The sequence below is a fragment of the Oncorhynchus mykiss genome, chromosome 13 (assembly GCF_013265735.2).
Source record: "Oncorhynchus mykiss isolate Arlee chromosome 13, USDA_OmykA_1.1, whole genome shotgun sequence".
NCBI classification, from domain to species: Eukaryota; Metazoa; Chordata; class Actinopteri; order Salmoniformes; family Salmonidae; genus Oncorhynchus; species Oncorhynchus mykiss.
The window spans coordinates 20,388,891-20,416,621 of record NC_048577.1 but is presented as its reverse complement, the minus strand read 5'-3'; the positions used below and the strand labels follow the sequence as shown (position 1 = coordinate 20,416,621).

The 27,731-nt window shown below is 44.5% G+C and overlaps 2 protein-coding genes across 2 annotated transcripts; one reads left to right on the top strand and one right to left on the bottom strand.

Moving 5' to 3' along the window:
• Positions 1-771: 771 nt before the first annotated feature.
• On the top strand, positions 772-7,964 carry mrpl45 (mitochondrial ribosomal protein L45). The gene is made up of 8 exons (XM_021557091.2): positions 772-1,121; positions 1,697-1,898; positions 2,115-2,232; positions 2,599-2,697; positions 5,203-5,251; positions 5,954-6,103; positions 6,696-6,869; positions 7,229-7,964. The coding sequence occupies exons 1-8, from the start codon at positions 1,059-1,061 to the stop codon at positions 7,325-7,327; spliced, it is 954 nt and encodes a 317-aa protein (XP_021412766.1). The 5' UTR covers positions 772-1,058; the 3' UTR covers positions 7,328-7,964.
• LOC110485885 (probable G-protein coupled receptor 158) lies at positions 7,498-27,731 on the bottom strand. The gene is made up of 12 exons (XM_021557090.2): positions 26,999-27,731; positions 25,753-26,866; positions 24,949-25,057; positions 19,618-19,702; positions 19,084-19,310; positions 16,382-16,450; positions 14,813-14,922; positions 14,350-14,588; positions 13,878-14,016; positions 13,190-13,292; positions 12,955-13,104; positions 7,498-12,527 (listed from the first exon to the last, which is right to left on the bottom strand). Exons 2-12 carry the CDS (start codon positions 26,682-26,684, stop codon positions 9,018-9,020), a joined length of 5,673 nt encoding a protein of 1,890 aa, XP_021412765.2. The 5' UTR covers positions 26,685-26,866; positions 26,999-27,731; the 3' UTR covers positions 7,498-9,017.

The window sequence follows — 27,731 nt, the reverse complement described above, 5'->3', positions numbered from 1 at the left end:
GCTACTCTCACATGACTCATGTAGGTCATTGCAGACATCTCTTTATCAACTATATTTTGTTTGCTTAAGAATCCTCCTGCCAAAAAGACGTGCACAGACACTGAAGGTGTTCGAAGTAGCTGCTGCTCAAATCTTCAGATCATGTCATGAAAAAGCAACCAATTTAAGAGACAATTCCACTATCTAAACCCATGTAACTCTTTATTATCTGTTGTCCAACGGCTAAGTAACTGGTGCTGTAGCCTGCATCCATAAGAACCTACTTATGCTTGATCCAAAAATGTGGTCGGAGGCGTATGGATGGTGTGATGCAATTGAGAAGCCTCAAGAGGCAAGCAGTAGCCAAATTGCGCTCCGTACTGCACTGTGCGCCTCAAATTTTGTAACAATTGAGTATTGCTCCATATAGCTTCGCATTGACATGATTAGTTGATGGTAGGTGCGGGTATGAGGTCCTGTATAAATACAAACTCACTTGACAGCTTATTTCAGAGCAGCTCTGAGATGCTTAGGGAAGCGCAAAAACTATGAATGCACTGACTTCTGCAGAGGCCATATCAAATGCGCTGCATGGTCATTCTGACGTCTGCATTGGCAGTGCAGCACTGCGGTCAGCATTTACCGGCTATGCAAGTCAGGGCATTCATACTTCTTGTGCTTTGCGGGGCAGCGCAGAGCTGTTGTGAAGGAAATTGTCAAGGAAGTGAGTTTGTGTTTATACAGGACCGCCCGCCCGCCCTCACCTACCATCAACCAATCATGTCAATGCAGAGCAAAATGGAGCCCTCTGCCTTGTTACAACAGTTAAACATTTGGCCACACCTTGTAGATTTTTTGTCTTCTGATCTAAACATCTTTGAACTATATATCAACAATAACTGAAAGCAGATTCTCATTATAAAAAAAACCTAAACAAGAAATAGTTTATTCTAAAATGCAGAGCAAGGCAGAATAGCCAAAGTGACCCCCAAAACGTTGCAAGAAGAATCGTAACAATACGCAGCACAGCGCAGATATATTGTTCTTGAACACACCTCAAACTGAGTCTGACAGCAAATATGGCGATGTCCATGAGGAGGGCATTACTACCTCTGCATCGGATGAGATTCAGCAATTTGAAGGTATTATTTGAGAGAATATGGATTACATTAGCTATAAATTACACATAATTCATTGAAATGTTGACTGCTCAGCCCCAGAAAATGACACCGAAAAAAGCTGTAGGTTTATAATCAGCAGTAGCTAGCTAGCTAACCTAGCTAAACCCAGCAAGCAGATCTTTTTGGAAGGCAACTCTTGCTAAAACACTCAATTTTTCAACTGACTAAGTTTTAAACCAGTTTAGCTACCTCGCTAGTTTATACTCATTAATCAATCACCGTAGCCACCCTAAAACGCGTGTAACTCAATAAGATGTCATAATTGCATTTTATAACACTGTTTTCTTCAGTCTCTTTGACTAGCGTCATCTGATTTTTGTATTTATGTCCAAAACCAAGTTGTTTGTTAAACTAAATACATAACGAATGTGCCATCATATGATATTAACCATACAATAATAACCAATTGATAATGATGTGCAATTCTCTTATCTCCATGAATTGCAAACCACATGAACAAAGTGTGCTATAACCTTTATGCATAGACTGGTACTTCATGATTTCTGATCTAATCCACCTGCTTTCCCCTCGTGCAGAATGCAGAAGCTTCGCTGGAGGTACGGTATCCCCTGCCCTTTGTTGTCCCGGTAAGGACCAAGAAGCGCTACTTCATTCCCCCGGCAGTGGGGATAAAAGGGAAGGCGGCAGTCTCGGCAGACCAGGAGGCCAAAGCCAGAGCGGCAGGTGTTGTCCTGAGGCAGGAGTACATGGAGAGAGCCATCAACATCGCCTGCACTGGTACAGACCTGTTTATGTGCATTCATACACTTTTCAAAATGTCAGACAGTCTGGCACTACTGCTGATGACTGCATATCAGCGGTAGTGTAAGACTTATGAGCCATTTTGAGAATACATGTTGCAGACTTGTTCTAAAAGCAAACTAGACCAGTACAGTATTAGCATAATATACATAGTCACAATAACCAATATTTCTCTCCTTTCCACTACCACAGCGGGAGTGTTTGATCCCTATATCCCCCCAGAAGGGGATGCTCGTCTCTCCAGTCTGTCCAAAGAGGGTCTGAAACAGCGCACAGAGCAGATCAAACAGGGTGCTGCCTCCCAGCTAGCGTGAGACAGTCTTCCTGTGTCACACTCTAACATTGACCGCCGCCCCATTGTTTATCTTTTTGTAGGATATTGAGTGATCCTTCCTTATCTTTCACACACACTCAAATACTCCCAGCTAGCAAAGACTGTCTGTCATGTACTCCTTAGATATTCTTACTCTCTGTTAGTATTAGACTTAGAATGAGTACCTATTTGTCTCTTATATTGCATTAACGCCTTTGGCATTGAAACAAACCCGGTTACACTTTAAACAAACTTTTATAAAGGCTTTATAGTCCATTCATGAAAGCCTAATAAAGGGTTTATGAAGCCTTAAAAGTTGTAGTTCATTTAAAGTGGGAACACCAAACCTTCTCTCCACTGCAGGATACGCAAGATCAAAGAGCATGACGCTGAGTTCACCACAAAGGCGTTCCCAGTGAAAGCTCAGGAGATCTTCGTTGACGCGCACAATGCTCTCACACAGTAAGAGATACACTCACTCTCATATGACCCAAATCAACTGCTCCCTATCCTGCTTACACTCTTGGCTACCAGGCAAAGATGATCTGTGAAAGGGGTGAGTGGTGTCCCCAGTTATTCCAGTGAGGCATTTCTACTGGAATTGAGATAGTGGCTCACTGTGCTCATGATGGATATATTGCTTTCACTGATATAGCTTGCTGTGTAAGTCTGTTTAGGCTCATCTTGTTTGTAAATCTGAACTACCTGATTTGGCTTAGTTTTTCAGCTGGCTCATTAATAAAATTCAACAGTAACTTGAAACAGTCTAACCAGGTCTTGTCTTGAAGTTGCCTAGGCTAGCTAGTGCTAGCCACCTTCTTTCGCCAATTAGCTTCAGCTGATTAGTGTGTGACCGTGGCAAAGTTGGTTTGACATTGGATAGCCTGGGGCTAGTTGGTGACTGTGAATAATTTATAAAATGTAAATGGGACAATATTTTCATTTTGTGCATCTTTTAGTTGTCTCAATAAATGCTTTCAATATTTGTGTATCAATTTCTACAATTTATAGTTTGTCATTGAAATAAGGAGCTATTGACGTTTAAAATATTGTCCCATGGACATTGCATTCAGAAAGTATTCAGACCCCTTGACTTTTTCCGCATTTTATTACGTTACAGCCTTATTCTAAAATTTATTATATACTATTTTTTTTCTCAACAATCTAAACACAATACCCCATAACTACAAAGCAGAAATACCTTATTCAGACCCTTTGCTATGAGACTCGAAATTGAGCTCCTGTGCATCCCGTTTCCATTGATCATCCTTGAGATGATTCTACAACTTGATTGGAGTCCACCTGTGGTAAATTCAATTGATTGGACATGGTTTGGAAAGGCACACACCTGTCTATATAAGGTCCCACAGTTGACAGTGTATATCAGAGCAAAAGCCAAGCCATGAGGTCAAAGGAATAGTCTGTAGAGCTCCGAGACCGGATTGTGTCGAGGCACAGATCAGGGAATGGTACCAAAATATGTCTGCAACATTGAAGGTCCCCAAGAACACAGTGGACTGCATCATTCTTAAATGGAAGAAGTTTGGAACCACCAAGACTATTCCTAGAGCTGGCCTCCCGGCCAAACTGAGGAATCGGGGGAGAAGGGTCTTGGTCAGGACCAAGAACCCGATGGTCACTCTGACAGAGCTCCAGAGTTCCTCTGTGGAGCTGGGAAAACCTTCCAGAAGGACAACCATCTCTGCAGCACTCCACCAACCAGGCCTTTATGGTAGAGTGGCCAGACGGAAGCCACTCCTCAGTAACAGGCACCTAAAGGACTCTGACCATGAGAAACAAGGACTCTCAGGTCTGATAAAACCAAGATTGAACTCGTTGGCACAAGCGTCACGTCTGGAGGAACCCTGGTACCATCCCTATGGTGAAGCGTGGTGGCAGCATGCTGTGGATGTTTTTCAGCGGCAGGGACTGGGAGACTAGTCAAGATTGAGGGAAAGATGAACGGAGGAAAGTACAGAGAGATCCTTGATGAAAACCTTCTCCAGAGCGCTCAGGACCTCAGACTAGAGCGAAGGTTAACCTTCCAAAAGGACAACGACCCAAAGCACACAGCCAAGACAGTTCAGGAGTGGCTTCGGGACAAGTCTCTGAATGTCCTTCAGTGACCCAGCCAGAGCCCGGACTTGAACCCGATCCAACATCTCTGGAGAGACCTGAAAATAGCTGTGCAGCGACGCTCCCCATCCAACCTGACAGAGCTTGAGAGGATCTGCAGAGAAGAATGGGGAAAAACTCCCCAAATACAGTTTTGCCAAGCTTGTAGCATCATACCCAAGAAGACTCAAGGGTGTAATCACTGCCAAAGGTGCTTCAACAAAGTACTGATTTAAAAGGTCTGAATACTTATGTAAATGTGATATTTCAGGTTTTTATTTTGAATAAATCTACAAAAATGTCTAAACCTGTTTTTTCTTATTATGGAGTATTATGTGGAGATTGATGGGGGGAAAATGCATTTAATCAATTTTAGAATAAGGCTGCAACGTAACAAAATGTGGAAAAAGTCAAGGGGGCTGAATACTTTCCCGAATGCACTGTACAGTGTGTATTTTACCCATGGTCCCTAACTAGCCCCATAGGTATATCAAATGTTTTTTTTAAATGACCATGGGCATTAAAATCTGGTCGTGTGCAGCTGCGCTCCAAATCGATGATTACTTTTTGGGTGCTGCCAGCTTTTGGCAGTACCCATAAACACAACCCAAGGAAAACTGTTACAGTCCCATTCATTCAATGACATACCATTTTTGCTATCTCACAAATCTCAGTTTTGGTCGAGACTTACTTGATGACCAAAATGATCCTATTTACACTTTGTAGTAAATTTTGACACCAGAATAAATGTTTTTGCCATCGATGCCACAGGTCGCTATCAAAACAAGAAATGGCTTTTTAGGGACAGTCGCTCTTAAGTGTATCACCCTTCTTCTGTCTGTGTGTTTTCAGGTTTAACAAGGAGAAACTTCACTCCCTTGTGACAGAAAGATGTTACCCTGTAAGTTCTCTCTCCTTCAGGCAGTTATTGTCACCATCACCAGTACACTTGCTTAACTGTTATTGTTTATACAATACACAGGCTATTTATTTCACCATGTATATTTATTCTCAGTTCTATTTGCACTGATACAATCCCAGTGTTATCATGTCATGAAAATTGCTGCTGCTGCAAATAGTGTGTGTGTGTGTGTGTGTGTGTGTGTGTGTGTGGTTGCACTTTAGGGTTGTGCGGTATATAGATTGTCATACCGTTTTTGTACCGTACTGGGGTATGCGGTGTTACCAGAAGTGCACACATGGCGCTCTGTTTTTAAACGCTCAAAACAATTTAGGCAACAGGGCTCTTGATCCAGGAGGGAGTTGAATGTCTCTGCTGTAAGCAAGAAGCTTGATCTTGACGACATCTAGCCAGTTAGCAAACCAAATGCATAGCTGCAGCCCTGACTTGGATATCATCTCTTTGACATTTCTTAGTTATAAGTAGTGGGCTAGCACATACCGACCTCACATGGGCCCAAGCCTATTGTACTTAATTTTACGGTACAGAATTAACCAGGTATTTTACAAAGAAATAGTATGATCAAATGTTAATTATACTTGTAACCTATGTTATAACCTACAAGTTACTTGTTGTGTTTGGTCTTTGGGATGCTCTTTTAGCTTAGATGGCATTAGCTCACTGTCTGTCCATCCTGTGCAGGAGATGGTGAGGGGGAACCGCTACAAGACGCTGCGGTGGCATTTCGTGGAGTCCCTGGAGCCGCCCAAGGTGGTGCACGCCCGCTGCCCAGACATGGTCAGCAAAGGCAACTTGTATGGGCAGGTTACGGTGCGCATGCACTCCAGACAGGTGAGACAGACAGTCGCAAACACACGGTCTGTCACTCCGAAAATGGTTGTCGTCATGTTGGAATACTGTCACGACAAGCCTTTAAACAAGTATATAACACACAGGTTGGGTACTATGGAATCCCACATTTTGAAACGTTAAAAGGAGACAATGGCGCTATGCTTAGCTTTAGCTATAAGGGTCTGCATTTATTAATAGACTCAAACATTCACATTTCATTAGCATAGTAGTAATGAGTGAACCAATTAGTAATGAGTGAACCAATTTAGTAATGAGTGAACCAATTTAGTAATGAGTGAACCAATTTAGTAATGAGTGAACCAATTTAGTAATGAGTGAACCAATTTAGTAATGAGTGAACCAATTTAGTAATGAGTGAACCAATGTAGTAATGAGTGAACCAATGTAGTAATGAGTGAACCAATTCTCTTTTTTCCTGCCCGCTGAATCTGTCCCACTCTTATGGCTGAATGTAACCACTCTGTTTACGTCATCGTTTCACCATTATCCTCAGTAAGGGTTGTGTTACCTTGTTGTGTTACCTGAATTAACATCATTCCTAAATGGTTAACTTGTGTGTTCTGGTGGTTAGACCCTGGCTGTCTACGACCGCTTCGGCAGACTGATGATGGGGAGCGAAGAGGAGCCCAGGGATGTGCTGGAGTACCTGGTTCTGGAGAGGCACCTCGTCAACCCATACGGCATGTGGAGGTTACATGGCAAGATAGTACCAGCCTGGGCCCCAGTGAAGGAACCCATCGTCAAGGTGACCTTTCATAGGAGTCTATAGCAAGTTTACTGATCTTAAAGGGGCACGTCACAAATGAATGTGGTTAAAAAGTGGTGATGTGCCCCTTTAACACTGTTTACCAAAGGGTTGATTAGAAAATGATTAGATGACTAATGAAATTCCTGAATACATTTTCAGTTCATTACCTGAACGGATTTTAAATGATTTTTAATGTACTGAATCTCTGTTATTTACCATCTGTGTTTTGTCTCAGACAGTTTTAGGACTGGCCTTAGATTTCTCAGTAACTTGTATGGTACACAAAAGCGAATATGAGAGCCCATTTGTCTGTGGTTGTAATTTCTGCTCACTGGCTTTTATTTCCTCTTTTTCAGACTGTTATGATCCCTGGCCCGGAGCTCAAGCCAGGCGAGGAATTTGAAGGGCTCAACTATGAAGTGCCTAAGCCTAAGGCTGTGCAGTGGCACAAATAGACCACAGTTGGGAGCTGTAATTCTGGGCCAACACATACGTTCTCATTTTTTTTCAGAAACCATGAAGCTACATTTAGTTTTCTGCTTTTTTATATAAAAATACACTGTTTTGTTACACCTTACACTTGTATATCTCAAACACTTCAAATAATCCACATTGTCCAGATCTGTAGAGATTGTATGGTTTATTTCAATGGTGCATATATTACATGTTAATTTAAAAAATACAAAAATAAAATGTCACCTCCCTTTTTTTCATAACTTTTTGGATTTCAGTGAATGTACATTTTATATCAGAATAATCTGTACTTTTCATCGGCAATACATACAAAAATAACTGAAATCAACAGAAATACTTTTCAACATGCATACAAAAAGGATTCATTGTGTAATGATGATGGTATTTGATTCTATTTAACAAAAAGACATAGCACACCCGTTCAAAAAACACCTTACATGCATAAAAAAAAACACTCACAAAACGAAGGTGGTCCATTGCGGATAACACGAGGCAAAGCATGAAGACGATCTCACCACTGCACAACATTTTCATTTTCACTGAATGAGGAGATGTGTCAAATATGGATGGATACATTTGGTAAATAAAGCATGGAAATGGTGAATAAATCAATGACAATGGCCTTATGTACAGTTTCAATGGGACTATTCTGAGGTGCAGTTGTTTTTAGGGCAACTGTTTCCAAGTTGAGTTGTATGCTTAAAAAAAAGAATGTGAAGAAAGTTTGGGTCGTGCATCCTCAAAATGCACACACGTTTTTTTAAAAATATGTATTTATTATTCCGCTAATAAAATTGCTATTGTAAATTATTCAAAATAACAGATTATAGCTCAATCAGTATTGAATTAGAACGATTTTAAGTTCTCTGTTAAAGTTCGGGGACGTGATCATGTTGTTGATCTACAGAACTGACATTAAATTTGATGTCCTTGTAGCCACGACTGTCTAATTGACACAATTGACTTTGAAAAAAGCACAGATTTATATTACAGCTGGAAAGCTGTCCTTAAAGTGTTTGGAATGTGTTTATAGCAGGCAACAAAAAGGACATGCATCACCACCATTGTAATCAGTGATTCCCAAAAATGCTGGATGTGCTTCCCAGTTAAGCTGAAGGAGCACTGGTCTGGTGTAGATTATTTCCCTGTGTGTCTATAAGGAGTTATCGCCAGCTTCGTAAGGCTCGGGCTGTTATTTTTTTAAACGCGTTGTCAACCTTTTACAGCCATGGCGATGGGGTTTTAACTGTGTGATTACAGAAGAGCGCATTGTCACTTATAAACACACAAAGAGACACAGAAAACAATATTCATTATCTAAAATTGGGTCAAAGTGGAAAGAAGAAGAGGGACTGCATCCAGATACTTTCTCTGATTGAGAACCTGGGAGGGGGTGGGGGGGGGGGGGGGGGGGGGTGTACCTCTGGTGGGCAGAGCATTTGCAGATCCTGGCCCAGGGGTGTATTGCTTGTGGAGCAATGTCTTTCTGGGGAGTGTTATGGATGGACAGTCCAGGGGCCTTTGCTACATTCAAGTGTGCAGAGGTCCTGTCCGATTCATTACCCCCCCCCCCGCTATAGGACATCTTTGCACAGTGACCCAGTCAGTGAATCAGGTGTAACAACCCACTGAGACATTCTTGTTCCAGCCAGTAACTGACAGGTCTGGCATTTACAAGTCAGATGGGAAGACGAAGGCTTCTGCAGCACTTTCGGCATCGTCTTCCTCCTCTTCCTCTTCGGGAATGTTTTCAGGATCCCATGTAAAAATGTCCGAGTTATTGTCGTGTTCTGTGATGGATGAGGGGGATGATGGTGGTTTGGTCTCTTCCATCTCCCAAGGGCACATAGCATCACACCGAGCCAGGGGCACGTTAGCTTTGGCTGCCTCTGCCCCCTGCGTGCTGCCGGCTGCAGGTTCTGCAGCGTCGCCCTGTTCCATAGAGAGTGCACCCTGGGTCTCTGTGACGTCCTGTCTGCCACTGGCAAGGATAGTTTCCTCTTTCTCTGCAGACTTTTCTGGTTCATCAGTTTCCCATGATACTCCATCTGTCTTTTCTTGGTCACCAATGTCCCATGGACAAATGTCTGTTTTTGCCACAGTGGTCTCCTGGGAAAATGATCTTTTGGTGATCTTTATGGTTATGGGTGGCATTGTACTCTCCTCTTCTCGGACACTTTCTTGCTTTTTTATCTTCTCTGGTTCTATAGGATCCCTGGTCTCCCATGGACAAATGTCTGCCTTGGTGCTGTCCTGGATTTGAGTATTTTCTGACTCTTCAGCTGGACCAGTTTCCCATACACAAACATCTGCCCGAACACTGTCTTGCTTTTTCATCTTTTCTGGTTCTTCGGGGACATCAGTTTCCCAAGGACAAATATTAACTCGAACACTGTCTCGTCTTTTCTCTTTTTGTGTTTCCTTGGAGATATCTGCTTCAGTACTGTCTTGTCCATTTGTCTTGTCTGTCTCTCCAGGTTCCCAAGGACAAACATCAACTTTGACACCATCTTTCTCCTCTGTCTTTTTTGGCTCCTCAGTTTCCCATGGACCAACGTCCGTTTGAGTGCCATCTCGTCTTTTTGTCTTGTCTGGCTCATCATTTGCCCCAGTTTCCCAAGGACAAACATCTGCTAGAAGGCTGTCTTGTCTTTTAGTCTTTCCTGTTTCTATGGAGACAATAGCCGGACTGCTGTCTTGCTGCTCTGTTTTCTCTGGTTTCTCAGTCTCCCAAGGACAAATATTTACTTGGATGCTGTCAGTCTTTTTTGGATCAGCTTGAGTTCTGCCTTGAGTTTCCCAAGGACAAACATTTGTACAAGGGCTGTCTTTTCCATCTGTCTTTTCTTGGTCACCAATGTCCCATGGACAAATGTCTGTTTTTGCCACAGTGGTCTCCTGGGAAAATGATCTTTTGGTGATCTTTATGGTTATGGGTGGCATTGTACTCTCCTCTTCCCAAGGACAAAGTACTGTCAAATCTTTCTGTGGGTCAGGGAATTCCCATGGACATGCTTTTGCTAAGGGGACACTTAGTTTTTCAGATGCAGATTTAGCTTGCTCTGTGCTTTTTGTTTGTACATCTTGTTTCCCCATGCTTGCCGTGTCTGTTGGTTCCCAAGGACAGACATTCTCCCGTTCACTGTCTTGGGATTTTGGTGTCTCTTCAGATTCCCATGGACAGACATTGGCATGTATTGTCTCCTGACATTTTGGTGGCACATTACGTAATCCCTTGTCCTCCTGTGGATTAACATTTTCATAAATAATCGGCACCTTTACTTTTTCAGGGAAGGAATCCCCCACATCCCAAGGGCAGACATCAACCCGTACACTCTTTTGGGGTTTCAGGCCGTGAGAAATCTGTGGGGTTTCATCAGTTTCCCAAGGACATACATCTGTTGCTTTCCTGTTCAGACCCTCTGGTGTCTTCTCAGACTGTTTGGACGCTGAGGTAATTGGGATGGCGGAAACATCAGCTTCCCAAGGGCATACATCTCCCAGGACACTCTCCTGTCTTTTAAATACTTCTTCTGATTCCCAAGGACATACACTGACACGTGCAGGCGCCTTTGGATCCTCCTCTGGTTCCTCCACCTCCCACGGGCAAATGTCTGCTGTGGTGCTCTGTTGTCTCTGTGGGGCCTGCTGGGAGGAAGCAGGAACATCCCATGGGCAAATCTCTGATTGGGAAAAACTCAGAGCAGGCCTAATTTGGCTACCTCTTCTGTGAGTGGAAGGAGTCTTAGCTGTGCGATGTGCAGTGTTTTCCCTTGAGATGAACACGTTTTCATACACACTGTCCTTTTGCATGTCCTCTGAGTCCCAGGGATAGACAGTGGACTGTACAACCACTATTCTCCTAGGACTTCTTTCAGAGGAATCACTTGAGGACAGTCTGATTGCAGCCTGTTTCACGAGGACAGGTTTCACATCTCCTGTTGTCATACTTCTTTTTTGCTGTGTCCTCTTGTCTATGCTTGAAACACCACATTTCTTCTCCAAGTTTGAAACACTTTGCGATTTCGCTTCTGCGCCTGAAGTGCTTGGAGTTTTTAATTTTAATGCAGCGATGACGGCGATGGCGGCTACACTCCCTTGGCTCTTTCGTGATATTGAGTCCTGTTTCTTTACCGTATCTCCTGCTGTCTCCTTTTTGGCCTTTTCCTTGATGCTTGCATCCACAGATCCTACGAAAGATTTGACAGAGAGCCATTTCTGGGTGGAAGAGCGGAAGGAGAAGACCCGCGTGTCGTTTGCGGCCTTTGGGGACCCAGGTACACTAGTGGAGATGGGAGCCTGGGGTCTCGGGGACTCGCAATCTGCCTCTCCCCCTTGTGAATCCCCAGCAGGACTTTCTGCTGGGTTAGGAACTGGTAAATGGTCCCAGGGGCAAATATGTTTCAGTATTGGTGATGATATACTCTCTGGGCTCTGTGGTTCTTCCTCAGAGGGAGCAAAGGTAACGTGTGGCTGGTTCTTATTGGCAGGGCGTTCCTCCGCCAGCTCCCAGGGACACACTTCGGCTTTGTCATAAGACTGGGATTGCACAAGGGCACTTGAGGTCTGGTCCTTGATAGCGATATCCTGTTGGGACTGCCTTTGCTCGCCTGGAGTATTTCTGCCTACCCGGTAGGTGTCTTCCAGACTGTGGGCTTTACTGGACGCTAAACTCAGTGACTTGTGTAGCTTTGTAGGTCCAGGAAGCAGGAGATTGTTATCGACTGTAAGGTTTTGGGCACTGGCCGACTTACAGACCAATGGTGCGATATCCAGCGAGTCTGTCTCAGAGCGCTGTGAGCATCTCTTAGCTAGATTCGCCCTTAACATGGTGTCGTGCAAGGAGGGGTCTTTATCGGTTACATAGTCATAGTCACTTTGAGATTTACGCAGCACCGGTGAAGGCTGCTTTACTGGTTCATCTTTGTAATTTATGCTAAAAGTATCTGGCGCTCTCTTACAGGACTCGGCGTGCGTAACATCCCTGCTGCCCAGGTTGACCTCTTTGCCGTCACGGCTGCACTGTCGGCTCATGGACTCTGGGATCTCAGTGATACGCTTTATGATGGACCGGCCCAGCCCGCGCCGAGAGATGCGCTTCTTCTGCAGGTGGGGGTTGTTTGCTGTCATCTTCTTGGTCTTGTGGACCTCCAATTGACCATACAATTTCTTCAGCTCATCCTGGTTTCAGGTGAAAAGGAAGAGAGAAGGAAGGATAAAGGGAATTAGGGAGGGTATTGGTATGAGTGAGCAGAGGGAAAACCATTGGGAACCGTTAGTTGGGGAAGAGTTATTGTTAAGGAGAGCAAGTTTAGGGAGAAGAGAAGGGGCAGGAGGAGGAGAAAACACAGGTCAGGTCTATGCCAGGCCACATATTGTGAAATACACACAGGGCTTTTTATGTCTAAGTTTATAATGAAGAGTCTAATTGGTTTTAAATTAGTATAAAGTAATCCTACAAATGGTTATAGCAGTAATTCAATGTTTACAATTGTTTTATTTTACTAAGGTTTAAATTCTATTGAATCATTTCTTCCCGTCTTGGCCTAGACAGTGCCTGAATAGAAATGGTCAATTAGTAAGGGTCCAGGGCAGAAAGGGAGTTTACCCGAATGTCATCGGGGTCCAAGCTGTGGTCACTCCAAACTGCTGAGGTAAAACTGCTGTTGAGGTACGAGCCGGATCGCCGCAAGTCCACCTCATCCTCATACACCTCCTCTGCAATCTCCTCTCTCCCTGCCCTCGACACATGGAGGAACTACAGAATACACACAGAGAGTAGTTATTATGTGTCAGAGACAGGTTTATACTTACATTGCTTGAGGAAGAAAATTGCCATGTACCTTGGGCATGAAGAGCAGGGCAAGTGTCACAGTGATAGTAACGTGCGTATGGGTGAAGAACAGCAACAGCATCCAGTCAGGATGCAGAGAGGGCATGACAAACCTAAGGAAAATATAAAACAGGAAGACATGTTATATGTCCCTATACAATATGCGTTTCTCATGGTGAATAAGCATGTTTTATCCAATGATATATATAAACCCTGGATTGCTGATGCTATGTATTAGCCAATCAGAGGCTTTGAAGCCACCGGTCAGCCATATTGGCACTCCGCAGAAGAAGCAGTCCTCCATAGGAATTAAATGTTTCAAGGACAGAATTACATGAATTTAGGTATTTTTTGTTGTAGTGGGAACAGTAACAGAACTTTACAAAAATTATAATTTATTAAGGAACATGTTATTTATTTATTTTATTTTTTAAATGTTTAGCTCACATAATATAATTGAAAGTATGCATTGTGTCTGTAATAAAATAAACGTATTGTACAAAAGACATGAATAAATACATTTCTACAGCTTTCAAAATATTTTTCACAACGGTGGGGGAGTGCCAAGATGGAGGTGCAGTGGCTTCAAAACAGCGCCCCCTGTTAGTCATCTAGTGTAGGCCTATACGCTATAAATCATTGGCTTTATCCCGGTTTACTGCCTCTGTTTAGAGCCGAGGATCATGTACGCTGGTTACCGTAGCAGGTGGAACATGGAGGATAGCAGCAGCTCGTTGTGTATGGCGATACCTATGTAGCGAGGCTCGTGGAAAGCTGAGGGCACTGGCTTCACAGCACTGCACAGTAAACTGCCCCAGCACAGAAACATCAGCTCGGCTGAGTCAGACAAAGAGACAGGCATAACGTTTATACTCTTCTCATACACAAGTAGTGTCAGGCAGTAATGTGTTATTTTGTCTGGGTTGTTGAGCTCAAAATCATGTTTGTAAATTGATTTTTACCTCTGACCTCAATCAGGAATGTGATTTGTAGCCAGACAGAAAAAGCCAAATCGATAACAGTAACATTCACTGGATTTTTGGTTTTGGTCAATAGGTCGACACAAGAATGCCCGTGTGCTGGAGTTTATCTTTTCAATATAGATTATTTTCTCTGTATCACCTGGAAAACACCAACAACCCTCTTTTTCAATTAGATTGATCCACTCACCCACGGCCATCATGTAGTCCCAGCGGTCTAGGTCACAGAGGCTGAAGCCCTGACCATCCGACGTGTTCGTTATGATCAGTAACGGAACGTTACGGTCACGGTTCTGTAGAACGCCCGCGGTCCACGCACACAGGAACCAGCTGACGGTCACAACCATGACTCCCAGCAACCTCAGCAGGTGTATGCTGGACATGTAGGGCACTCTCTGGGCTGTGCGCGACAGGAACACCTTGAGAACCCTGTATGTGTGGGAAGTTGACTCGATGTTACTCGTTCCTCAGAGATAAAACATACACAGACACTTTTTGACACATTTTGAATTACATTACAGCATAGAAACTGATCTGAGTTCAGAGAAAGAGCTCACAACATATTGATCGACCTGACTATAGAGAGGGGATACCCGTGCGGTGATACTGACGATACGTGAAATGTAGTAGTGAGAGAGTGCGGTAGTACAGACCTATATATCTTCAGTGTTACCGTTCCATAGACGATGACAAAGCCCAGAAGTCGCACCCAGCGAAGCAGGATGCATCGGAAGGGGCTGGGCTTGAAGTACAGGATGAAAACCTGACGGGGAGAGATAGAGAGAGAGGCATTAGCAGATGATCTATCACGCGAAATCACTCCCCGTGAGCTTAGTTTACCTTGTCTTTGTAGTTACAATAGGTAACAGGCTTTGTGGATAAAAAAAATAATACAGGACCATAATTGATTAGAATGTGTTGAAATAGAACATTTCTACCTTCCTCAGTGGAGAGACACATTATGCACTTAGTAATCACAACTGTACACAACAGTACAGAACGTGTACAGAAATGCGCAGTGTACAGGACTGTGTGTGTACATGAGTGGATTCGTATGTGTGCTCTAGGTCGGTGACCGCGGCAACAGTAGATCAAATGGCTGGAGGGCTAAAGGGGGCGATGTGTGACCCCCCCAGGTGATGCCCTACAGAGATGAGAGAGTCTGTCCCTCGGTTGCCCTTTTGTCTGGGCCAACGCTCCACAGTTACAGCAGATTGAAAGGAATTTCACCTTTGTGTCGGCCTTTTAGCGTCTCAATCCCCCCATAGGTGTTTCTTTAGTGCATCTGTGATACCGTAGTGAAGTGGGAACACAGCAAAGCTCCTCCGTTTTGAACGGAGGAAGGGAACACATTAATATGTGTATATCGCACATATGTAACTCAACCTTGTGTACTAGCGAGCGAAGTAATATGATCACATGCCCCCATCATTTACCATTGGCTTGAACGGGATACTTTGATCAATGATTCAGGGTAGATACACGTGTGGGTGAGTTGTGCAACTGTCAAGACTCCCGCCGAAGTCGGTCCCTCTCCTTGTTCGGGCGACGTTTGGCGGTCGACGTCACCGGTCTTCTAGCCATCGCCGCTCCACCTTTCATTTTCCATTTGTTTTGTCGTGTTTTTCCGCACACCTGGCACACACATCCTCTGTTCCCCCCATGTCTGTGTGTGGTTTTGTTCGTTCGTTACGTGTGTGACGCTACAGACTGGTTTTGCACCGGGTATTGTTGTAACCCGTGGTTTTGTTATTTTGTACCTATTTGTGTGATTTGTGCGCTATCGTTTTTTCCTTGGGCCGGAGTGTTGTGATGCAGTTGCTTCTGGCTGTTTTCCTCTGCCTGATTAAAGTGTGCCTGTTCACTCATCTCTGCTCTCCTGCACCTGACTTCCTTCGACCAGTTGCGCACACTCTGACAGCAACGACTACTTAATTGGGATAATGAATCACACAAGTGATTGATAACCTATCCTCGGCCATCGAGTAAAGCAGAGTTATGCAACGAATACATTGGTTGCTTCCCAAATGGCACCCTATTCCCTATATAGTGCGCTACTTTTGACCAGGGTCTATACGGGTGCCTTTGGGTTGCAACCTTCCCCCTCCCCACCACCAATCTAAATCCTCCATTACAATATAATCCCCAACCCAACGCAGTGATCTGAAAAGAGCGCTCTTATCTCCACACTCACTCACTCGCTCATATATTATCTCACTCACCGGGAAGTACAGGAGCAGAGAGCCAAACAGGATGGTCTCCAAAAGCAGGAGACCCGATGCCCGAATCCTCTATAGGGGGAGGTGAGGTAGACAGAGGGAAGGGGAAAAGGTGAGATGGAGGGAGGGTAGAGAGGAGGGATGGATGTGGGGGAGAGGGAAGGTGAGGGGGAGAGATGGGGGAGGGAGGGCAGAGAAGAGGGAAGGTAGAGGTCAACGGCGAGAAGGATGCAGTTGATGAGGGTGGAGAGGGAAGGGGTGGATGAGGGAGAGAGAGGTGGAAATGGAGATTGAAAGTGAGGGGAGGGGGGGGGGGAGAGAGGAATTGAGGAAACGTGATTGGTTCAGTATGATGTGCTTATTTTACAGTGCTTTGATTTCCGATGTCTCTGTGGACCATCGTGGCTCCGCGTTTAACCATTTAACTCTACATGTGTTGATGTATGCAGAGACTAGGGCCGTGGAGCACTATCTTAGAGAGGAAGAATGGCCAGGGGGAGGTACAATTATACTAATGCCCCTGCTGTAATGCGATGATACATGAAGATATACAGGTAACTGCCAAAATAAAGGAAACACTTGAGCAAATGAGGGGTACAAGTACATTACTGTTCAACAATTTGGGGTCAGTTAGAAATGTCCGTGTTTTTTAAATAAAAGCACATTTTTTGTCCATTAAAATAACATCAAATTGATCAGAAATACAGTGAAGACGTTGTTAATGTTGTAAATGACTATTGTAGCTCGAAACGGCTGATTTTTAATGGGATATCTACATAGGCGTACAGAGGCCCATTATCAGCAACCATCACTCCTGTGTTCCAATGGCACGTTGAGCTAGCTAATCCACGTTTATCATTTAAAAAGGCTAATTGATCATTAGAAAACCCTTTTGCAATTATGTTAGCACAGCTGAAAACTGTTGTGCTGTTTAAAGAAGCAATAAAACTGGCCTTCTTTAGACTAGTTGAGTATCTGGAGCATCAGCATTTGTGGGTTCGATTACAGGCTCAAAATGGCCAGAAACAAAGAACTTTCTTCTGAAACTCGTCAGCCTATTCTTGTTCTGAAAAATGAAGGCTATTCCATGTAAGAAATTGCCAAGAAACTGAAGATCTCGTACAACGCTGTGTACCACTCCCTTCACAGAACAGAGCAAACTGGCTCTAACCAGAATAGAAAGAGGAGTGGGAGGCCCCGGTGCACAACTGAGCAAGAGGACAAGCACATTAGAGTGTCTAGTTTGAGAAACAGACGCCTCACAGGTCCTCAACTGGCAGCTTCATTAAGGCTAATCTGATCAATTTGATGTTATTTTAATGGACAAAAAATGTGATTTTATTTAAAAAACAAGGACATTTCTAAGTGACCCCAAACTTGTGTATATTGAAAGCAGGTGCTTCCACACAGGTGTGGTTTCTGAGTTAATTAAGCAATGCTTTAAAAAAAAACGTCCCATTCCATCATGCTTGTATAAAATGCCCAGTTGCCCAGTAGTTTGGCTACCATGGCGAGAAGAGATCTCAGTGACTTTGAAAGAGGGGGATCAAAGGAGTATAGGGGGTTTAAGTGTGTGTGTGTGTGTGTGTGTGTGTGTGTGTGTGTGTGTGTGTGTGTGTGTGTGTGTGTGTGTGTCTCAGTCACCAGATCTCAACCCAATTGAACACTTATGGGAGATTCTGGCACGGTGCCTGAGACAGCGTTTTCCATCAACAAAACACCAAATTATGGAATTTCTCATGGAAGAATGGTGTTGCATCCCTCCAATAGAGTTCCAGACACTTGTAGAATCTATGCCAAGGTGCATTGAAGCTGATGTGGCTCATGGTGGCCCAACGCCCTATTAAGACACTTTATGTTGGTGTTTCCTTTATTTTGGCAGTTACCTGTATGTTGGCCTTACTGTATCTGATATTGGATAAATGTATTCATTCGTAAGCTGTCACATAGAACATGGCTTAAGATGTTCAATTCATGTTGACACTCGGGGCTCATATTCAGAAGGATTCTTAGAGTAGTGCTGATATAGAATTCATTTGGCCTTATAGATCGTGGTGAATAATATTATATGGACAGGGCGGACCTGATCCTAGATCAGCACTCCTACTTTGAGACGTTTTTTTAAATTCAAGCTCAGAGCCCTGAGTTAGGTATTTCCACATTTCTTATGTAGAGTGACAACGATTATGATGAGTAATGACAGAAGACATCAAGATGACTAGATTACCTGTAATAGAGCCACAGAGCAGAGTTTCAGCATATGCTATATACAAGGAAGCAATATTCTAGCACTGACAGTGTTTCAAAAGAATGAGGGAACAACTTAATTGTTACTTTTAGCAGAGCTTCATGTCAATTTCCTTCTAATTATCGACTCAAGTAGCACTGCGAATAAACATTGAAACTTGAAGACTAGTGAGATCTTCATGATGAAACCGAACAGTTAGCCATCAATGATGGCTTGTTGTAGAAGTTGCCCCTAACCACAGATCTAGAATCATATTTCTCTACCATTAACCTTAACTGTTAGAGTTACTCCAGAGGTGTATTGATTAGGCACCACACGGAAGAAAACATACTGCAACAGCGAGGGACTACCTTAACTTGTCCAACAAGAAGCACTCATTTAAATGTTCCGTTGCAATACATTTTGCTACAGTGTACCCTAATGAATATGACCCTCTCACCCACTAGAACTCACTCACCCTGCTGCATCTGAACTGGTAGGCCACCAGCATGCTGATGAACACCAGCAGCATGAAGAAGCCCTGGACGGCCAGCACCCCGGCTCTGAGGAACCAGTCCTCCTCTACCCAACAGGGGGTGCCGTCCTCGCAGCGCCTGCAGCCCGGCCAACAGGGGAGACAGATGGGCAGGGCCGGGTAACACACGCCACCCCCCTCCCCACCACTGCCGTTCAGAGCACCACCTTCTGTATTAGACACACACGGGGATAGAAACAAAGACAGCTGGACAGTGACGACAATGAATCTTTAAGTATTGTCTTAGAGCTGTTTTTGGCTTACAAGTCAAAAGATTACATCACATTAACCAGGGTCTTATATAAAGTAAAGTTCTTAGACAAACATTGAATAGAAGTGTTCTTGATTATTTGAATGCATCCCAAATGGCACCAATTTCCCTTCAGGGTGCACTACCCTGTGGACTCTGGTCAAAAGTAGTGTACTATAAAGGGAATAGGGTGCCATTTGGGATGCAAGCCTGTGTGTCTACTTTACCGTCCATTGGGGGGCTGTAGTATCCCTCTTTGCAGCGACAGCAGTACTGGCCCAATCTGAATCCCTGGCCTGTGATTGGCTCACACTGGAAGGTAGTAAAAGCAGTGGGGATTTAAGTTCACATCACAGTACAAGGACAAGGGTAGTTTGGGTTTTGTTCAATCATTGTCCCTGATTGATACCAAGGATGAATAGGGTCCGTGAGGTGTCGAGTTTGACATGTCTGTATTAGGAGGACTTTATCATTATTGCAATATCCCCACTCCACACCTGAACGGGGAGCTCCTAGAGGAATAAAAAACAATTCAATTGCAAGTAATAGTTTTTCTTTGGCATATCTGCAATGTTTCCATCTGTAAACAGCTGTGGACGTCAGAAAAAGCCAATGCAACCAAGGCATCATTATCTGCTGCTGCTGTAATATCAGCATTTCTGTGTGAAAATGGCCAAAAAAACACTGTTCTCTTGTTATGATAAATAGGGCTTTGTTGGTATGAATTGTTACAGTTAGGTGACTGTATTTGCCTATGCCTGATTGGACTGACATGCTTGGCTGTTCTCGAGTTAATGGAGATGGAGTGTGTTCCACATGTTCTCTCAGCCAGCCTGGTGTTAGTTTCTCCACCATGATGGTTCCCAGCACAGCTGCACTCAGTCAAGGAAACACCCATTTGGACGTTTGCCTCTCGCCTCCGTGTTAATCTAAGTTAAAACCTAAATGGATATGTAATGCTTTGCTACCAAGAGCATTACCCCTTTTCTACCAGTGAAATCCCATATGCACACACACGTAGGAAGACACACACACACACACACACACACACGTAGGAAGACACACACACACACACGTAGGAAGACACACACACACACACACACACACACGTAGGAAGACACACACACACACATTGTTGGCGAGATCAGACATAATATCACTATAATTCGAGTCTTCATTTTCTGAAGTTGGTTTCACTTCAGCGCATCTAATTTGTAAACATTTCAACTGTATTAAAATGATTCCTTTTTTTCAATTCCACAAAAAAATAACACCCATCAAAAGAAGGTTATTTTTCTTCTCTTTCTTGTGACGTAAGCGTCGAGACGGTGTGTTAAATCCCTGACGAAGCTTTAGCGTTCATACAGATTCAACAGAAAGACAACGTATCCCATTGAGCCCATGACAGCCATTGCCGGGGTGTGTTTGACAGGTCAGAACAAACATTTCCACGGTCGTAACGTTAACGGGGGAAAAAACGACAGGCACAAGCAAGAGTATGAAAGAGTCGGGGGATTCAAATGAAAGGTATCAATCCAGCGAGAATTAAGTGACAAGTGGATTTTCACCCCTCAAACACAGGAAATAGATGCCTGAAAAAGACAAATCCTCAGGTGGGCGGGGTAAACGCGTTTCTACTGAAAGGGTTAAATATTTGTATGTTCCATGGATTTAACTGAACTCAGGCATGAAGGCAATTTAATTCTGAGATGGAGATGGCATACATAGCAAGTAATTAATAAGTCAGCCGGTTGGTAGACATAGCATGGACCTGCACTTTAAAGCCTCATGATGTACATATCAAGCTCACTCCAGAGGCGTATTTGCTCTATGGCTTGACTCTTACTGAGTGTCTATCTAATATGGTTCATTGTATGTTTTTTTTATTGCGTTATGACATTTTGATTGAGAGAGGTGTTTTTATTTTTCTTAGTTGACTGTTATATGGATTTACAATTGACTTGGTGAGTAATTTGTATGTAACACACACACACACACACACACACACACACACACACACACAAAGTGAAAGTGAAAGACATCTGTTTGCCTTTGGAAAAAACCTGATAAAGGTATCAAATCACTTGATTTAAGTGTAGCTAGATCATAAGATCATATAGTTTAAATACAGTATTATTATTTTAATAATGCAAGTCATCTCTTCCCCTTTTAAAAGAGGCCTTAGCCCGCAATTAAACATGAATCAATGAACTCCTTTTGTAGGAAATTAAATAATCTCTAATAAAACATCCCATTCTACCTGGAAATCAATCTCTCTCTTGTTCCACCTCTGACCTGTCTCTGGATGTTCCATGAGGGGACAGGATGAGACTAGAGAGGGGATGATGCTGATGAGATTGGGATATGGGCGTGCTCCTGTGTTCTGTTTCTGCCTGTCAGATGAGTGATGGGTGCATGGGGATTGGGGGAAGGTTGTCGTTCATGGCTGGATTATCATCTTAATCCTGCAGATCATCCCTCCGCCACCCAGCACAGCTATCTTTAAACAGAAGGGCAGGATGAGAGGGAGAGGATTGTGTCGGAAAGGACAGATGATGATCAAACAAGAGAAGGGGAATAAATTGGGGGTGAAGGTAAAGGAGGAGCAGAGGAGGACAACTATGAATGGATGAGGGGTTGAGTGGAAGACACAAATGTAAATGAAGTAACAGGTGAAGGATAGAGATGGAGAGAGAGTAAAGCTATTTAAAGCGGTTAGGGTTGACGAATGCATTTATATGAATCATATGATGTCACAATACCCACTACTACTACTTACAGTGCCTTGCGAAAGTATTCGGCCCCCTTGAACTTTGCAACCTTTTGCCACATTTCAGGCTTCAAACATAAAGATATAAAACTGTATTTTTTTGTGAAGAATCAACAACAAGTGGGACACAATCATGAAGTGGAACGACATTTATTGGATATTTCAAACTTTTTTAACAAATCAAAAACTGAAAAATTGGGCGTGCAAAATTATTCAGCCCCCTTAAGCTAATACTTTGTAGCGCCACCTTTTGCTGCGATTACAGCTGTAAGTTGCTTGGGGTATGTCTCTATCAGTTTTGCACATCGAGAGACTGACATTTTTTCCCATTCCTCCTTGCAAAACAGTTCGAGCTCAGTGAGGTTGGATGGAGAGCATTTGTGAACAGCAGTTTTCAGTTCTTTCCACAGATTCTCGATTGGATTCAGGTCTGGACTTTGACTTGGCCATTCTAACACCTGGATATGTTTATTTTTGAATCATTCCATTGTAGATTTTGCTTTATGTTTTGGATCATTGTCTTGTTGGAAGACAAATCTCCGTCCCAGTCTCAGGTCTTTTGCAGACTCCATCAGGTTTTCTTCCAGAATGGTCCTGTATTTGGCTCCATCCATCTTCCCATCAATTTTAACCATCTTCCCTGTCCCTGCTGAAGAAAAGCAGGCCCAAACCATGATGCTGCCACCACCATGTTTGACAGTGGGGATGGTGTGTTCAGGGTGATGTTCAGCTGTGTTGCTTTTACGCCAAACATAAAGTTTTGCATTGTTGCCAAAAAGTTCAATTTTGGTTTCATCTGACCAGAGCACCTTCTTCCACATGTTTGGTGTGTCTCCCAGGTGGCTTGTGGCAAACTTTAAACGACACTTTTTATGGATATCTTTAAGAAATGGCTTTCTTCTTGCCACTCTTCCATAAAGGCCAGATTTGTGCGATATACGACTGATTGTTGTCCTATGGACAGAGTCTCCCACCTCAGCTGTAGATCTCTGCAGTTCATCCAGAGTGATCATGGGCCTCTTGGCTGCATCTCTGATCAGTCGTCTCCTTGTATGAGCTGAAAGTTTAGAGGGACGGCCAGGTCTTGGTAGATTTGCAGTGGTCTGATACTCCTTCCATTTCAATATTATCGCTTGCACAGTGCTCCTTGGGATGTTTAAAGCTTGGGAAATCTTTTTGTATCCAAATCCGGCTTTAAACTTCTCCACAACAGTATCTCGGACCTGCCTGGTGTGTTCCTTGTTCTTCATGATGCTCTCTGCGCTTTTAACGGACCTCTGAGACTATCACAGTGCAGGTGCATTTATACGGAGACTTGATTACACACAGGTGGATTGTATTTATCATCATTAGTCATTTAGGTCAACATTGGATCATTCAGAGATCCTCACTGAACTTCTGGAGAGAGTTTGCTGCACTGAAAGTAAAGTGGCTGAATAATTTTGCACGCCCAATTTTTCAGTTTTTGATTTGTTAAAAAAGTTTGAAATATCCAATAAATGTCGTTCCACTTCATGATTGTGTCCCACTTGTTGTTGATTCTTCACAAAAAAATACAGTTTTATATCTTTATGTTTGAAGCCTGAAATGTGGCAAAAGGTTGCAAAGTTCAAGGGGGCCGAATACTTTCGCAAGGCACTGTAAATACTGCCTATATGGTGACTTACAAAAGTATATAGGTTAGGGTTTGGAGTATTGTAGCTTATTCAACTCAACTCCACCATTTACGATGGAGTTGCGCGGTGACTAGTGTGGATGGCTCAAAAACGGCAGATTTTAGCCCCCAAAGAATAGCCCGCAATTACACAAGACATTGTTCTGTGTAACTGTGGGCTATTCTTTGGGTGATTTAATCAGCAGTTTTGAATCAAATCAAATCAACATTTTATGTGACGTCGGAGCTCCAGTACCCTCAACTCCAATGTAAATCGTGGAGTTGAGTTTAGCCAGTTAGGGGGTTTTGCCCGTCTCTTGTGACAGAGTAGCTGGCCAGCCCACTCAAGGTTTGGTTCTAGGAGATTTAGGGCTCAATTCAATCAGATCCGCTGTAGCAGACATCCGCATAGCGGTTGTTTTGGCATTATCGGGGGTGGAAGTGCTTTAGAGCGGTCAAATCCACAAGTGGCTCCTGGCATTATATCTACAGCAGACATTGCCATTGGGTGCATGGAGTAGCATTAAGATAATTCCAGTGCAGCCCTGTTTACAAGTTCCAACACTGGAATGTGAGCTCTACACCTCGATTAGGCTGATAGAAATCCTCATTATTTTGTTGAATGACTTTCAATTTGAACGTAATTATGTATATGTAGCCTACACTTTCTCGTTCTCAACTTCTAATGCAGGGGTTTCACCAACGACGAATTCAGCTGGAGAAGTTGTGCTCCCGTTCATTTTCACCGAGGGCATGCAGAGAAACGGGCGGGGGATGGTGAGAAGGTGAGCGGCGAGAACCCTGCTAGCAGAGCGGTAGAAAAAAGTTGAGCTCTGCTCTACTTTATAAAAACTTCAATCATAGCGAAGCATTGGAGCAAAGCATTGTCAAGAGAAGGTGTGGCCTTTGGTCAAAACCCACTGTAATGCGGATGGGAGGGGTGTGGCTTCGTGGCAATGATCAAGAGCAGCTGCTCACGGATTTGACAGCTCCAACGCTGTCACCGGTTAACGCTTGATCTGATTGAATCTAGGCCTTTGGTCAGAGACAAGAGGTTCTGTAACTCTTCAACAACAGTTTGAGGTTCCAGTTACTGTTTTTCCAGGGCTTAAATGTTTTTGAGAGTCTCTTTACCTCCATGGTGGTGCGGTTGCACTGGTGTGTGTTGGCAAACCAAGCGTCCCCCGTGGCACACTGGTTCACATCAAAGCCCTGTACGTTTACATCCACACGGATTACACCCCTGGCACAAGAGCGCGCGCGCACACACACACACACACACACAAAGAGAAACATCCATTTCAGTAACAGAGAATATCCTGGAAACTAACTGGACACAAACAAATAGCAAATAGCAACATAAACAACAACAACAGGACCTTTTATGGGAACAAATATATTATTATTGTAATTGAATCATCTGTATTCAACTCTATCGCCTGGAGCTTGACATTTTCTCTAGATCAACCTCTTTGGCCTTTAAAAGGGCCTTACTTTGAAATGTCAGATCGTATCCAGCAATGGGTAATTCAATCATATCTGCTATTTCAAATGCTTATCAAAGTATCTACAGTGTGGCTCTCTGGTTACTACTATAGGCCCTAGTACTGCTGGGGCCAGATATTTTTAGAGCCAGGCACGAAACGTGAATTATAGCCTACTGGGGGCAGGAGTAGTGGGTTGGAGCCATCATAGTCCTTGATGATGGTACTAAACCTATCTACCTCAAATGAGGTCATCAGTTGAGACACAGAGAGAGACATGGGTTTGTCCAAATGGCAGCCTATTCCCTATGTCGTGTGCTACTTTTGACCAGGGCCCTCGCCCAACTCGCCCTGGTCAAAAGTAGTGCACTAAATAGGGAATAGGGTGACACTTGGTCAAAACCTATATAAGCAATAGAGTGCCATTTTAGACGCAGCCAGGGCCCTGACTGACCTGAACTCAGGGCTGAGGTCGGGCTTCAGGCCGTAGAAGGAAGTGGATAGGGTGAGCAGCCAGCCCGGCAGGAAGCGGCCGTCCTCACACTCTAGGAATGGCCCGTTGGCCCAGCGCACACCGCTGCGATTGGTCACATAGCTATCGCCCTGCACCCATTTGGGCGTGTCCAGGGTGCTGAGGTCATTGAGGAGGACTCTTTTAGATAGGGCTGAGGTGGGCTGGTTTGAGGAGGCGGGAAACTTGAAACTGCTGAACCAGGTGTCGTCGGGTGCGGGGGCCGGGAGGTGCAGACTTTCCCATTGGCTAGAGAGGTCCTGGAGGAGGATGTTCTGGTACCTGGGGGGGGCAGGGTTCCGGGAGGCGCGGAGCACGAGCTGGGGGGCGGTGGAGGCTGGGTCGGCGTCAAAGGTGAGGAGGGCCTGCCGGATGAGGGGGTCGGCCTCCAGAAGGGCGCGCACCATGGCGTGGTACCACTCCATGTCCTCTCGCACACTGCTCTCTCGCAGGTCGCTGGCCTGGAGGATCATGTTGAGGAAGTTGGCCGTGTTGGCCAGGGCATCCATGGACGGTCGGAGGGGGCCATAGAACCCTCGCGGCAGGGGGCCGTTCTGACCCGTGAGACTGTACGCCCGGTCGCACTCCACTATCTCCAAGACGGAGTTGTCCCCGCTGTAGAGAAAGACCTCTGCCGGCGTCCAGTCCTCCTCTGGGGCTTCCGAGGGGGTCGTGACCGACCCTGAGGGATCAGGGCTGTAGGGGATGCCCGACTCCCCTGTAGCACTCACAACGGATGACGTTGGGTCCTCTGACTCGGCTGTAGTCACCAATTCAGAAACTATGCTAACCTGTGCTGAAAGAAGGGGTGTGAGCAGCAACAAGAGGAGCCAAACAGGGCCCATTCTCAAATCCACTCCCGTTGGGGGGGCCATATACTAATACCCCCCTCTTTTATAATCTCTAGTCTTGACCTTTTTCAAAATCCTCAAATAAATGTCACATTTTGGCCGAGGCTTGGAAAGCCTCATAAGCCTCTTCTCTCATCTCTCTTTATGTCTCTTCTTCTTCTCTCCAGTCGTAGTCATACAGGCTGAGGTGCTCCAGCAGGTGTCTACTGTAATGACAAGGGGGAGTCGATCATCTGTAGGACTGTCTCAGACACACAACACACCGTGCTCATTTGTGCCTCATAATCACACACTCCTCACACACACAAACACACACGGATAAAAATCATACTCTCTACCTCCGATGGGAACTGGGGGAATCCAACTGGTGTTCCTGGTTAATCCTGCATGTCGGTGGGAGGGAGAGGGAATTGTTGGGAAAATCCAGTGGCGTTCCCGCTCAATCCCACTACCATTCCCATCATGTCCGCAGTCAATCTGCCTGTCACTCCCATGTTTGTATTCCCGTTTCCCGACGACAAGTCCCCGGTGAGAGCAGCAGCAGAGCAGTGAGAGACAAAACCAACCGAGATTAGAGAGAGGTGCGCCACACTCCCAGCCCGAAACAAGCGCTAGCGTGTACGACAGGAGGAGGCAGAGAGGGAGGAGGGGAGTGAGGGAACAGCCCAATATTGAGGGTCTGGGGCAAGGTGGGGCGGAGAGAGAGAGCAGGTGTAGTAGTGTGTGGAAGGGGAAAGAAAAAGAGCGGCTTTCCTCTGTGTCTCTCTCTCTCTCTCTCCTGCACTCCTCCTTCTGTCTGCCTGTTACATTCTTGCTCGCTCCACAGTTCCTCTGTAAAGCATCTCTCGCTCTCACTGTCCACTCTCTCTCTCGCTCTCTCTTTCTGACTGATGGTGATTACCCCTGCTCCTCAACCTCTACCCCCTCTCTCTCCCTCTCTCTCTTTCTGTGATTCCCCCTCAGTATGCTGGTGGAGATGCTAATGTAACTGTTGTGCCTGTGGAGTGATGAGAGTGCACATCTGTTGGCGGCAGGGACTGCTGTGTATGTCTGTGTGTGTCTTTGTGTGTG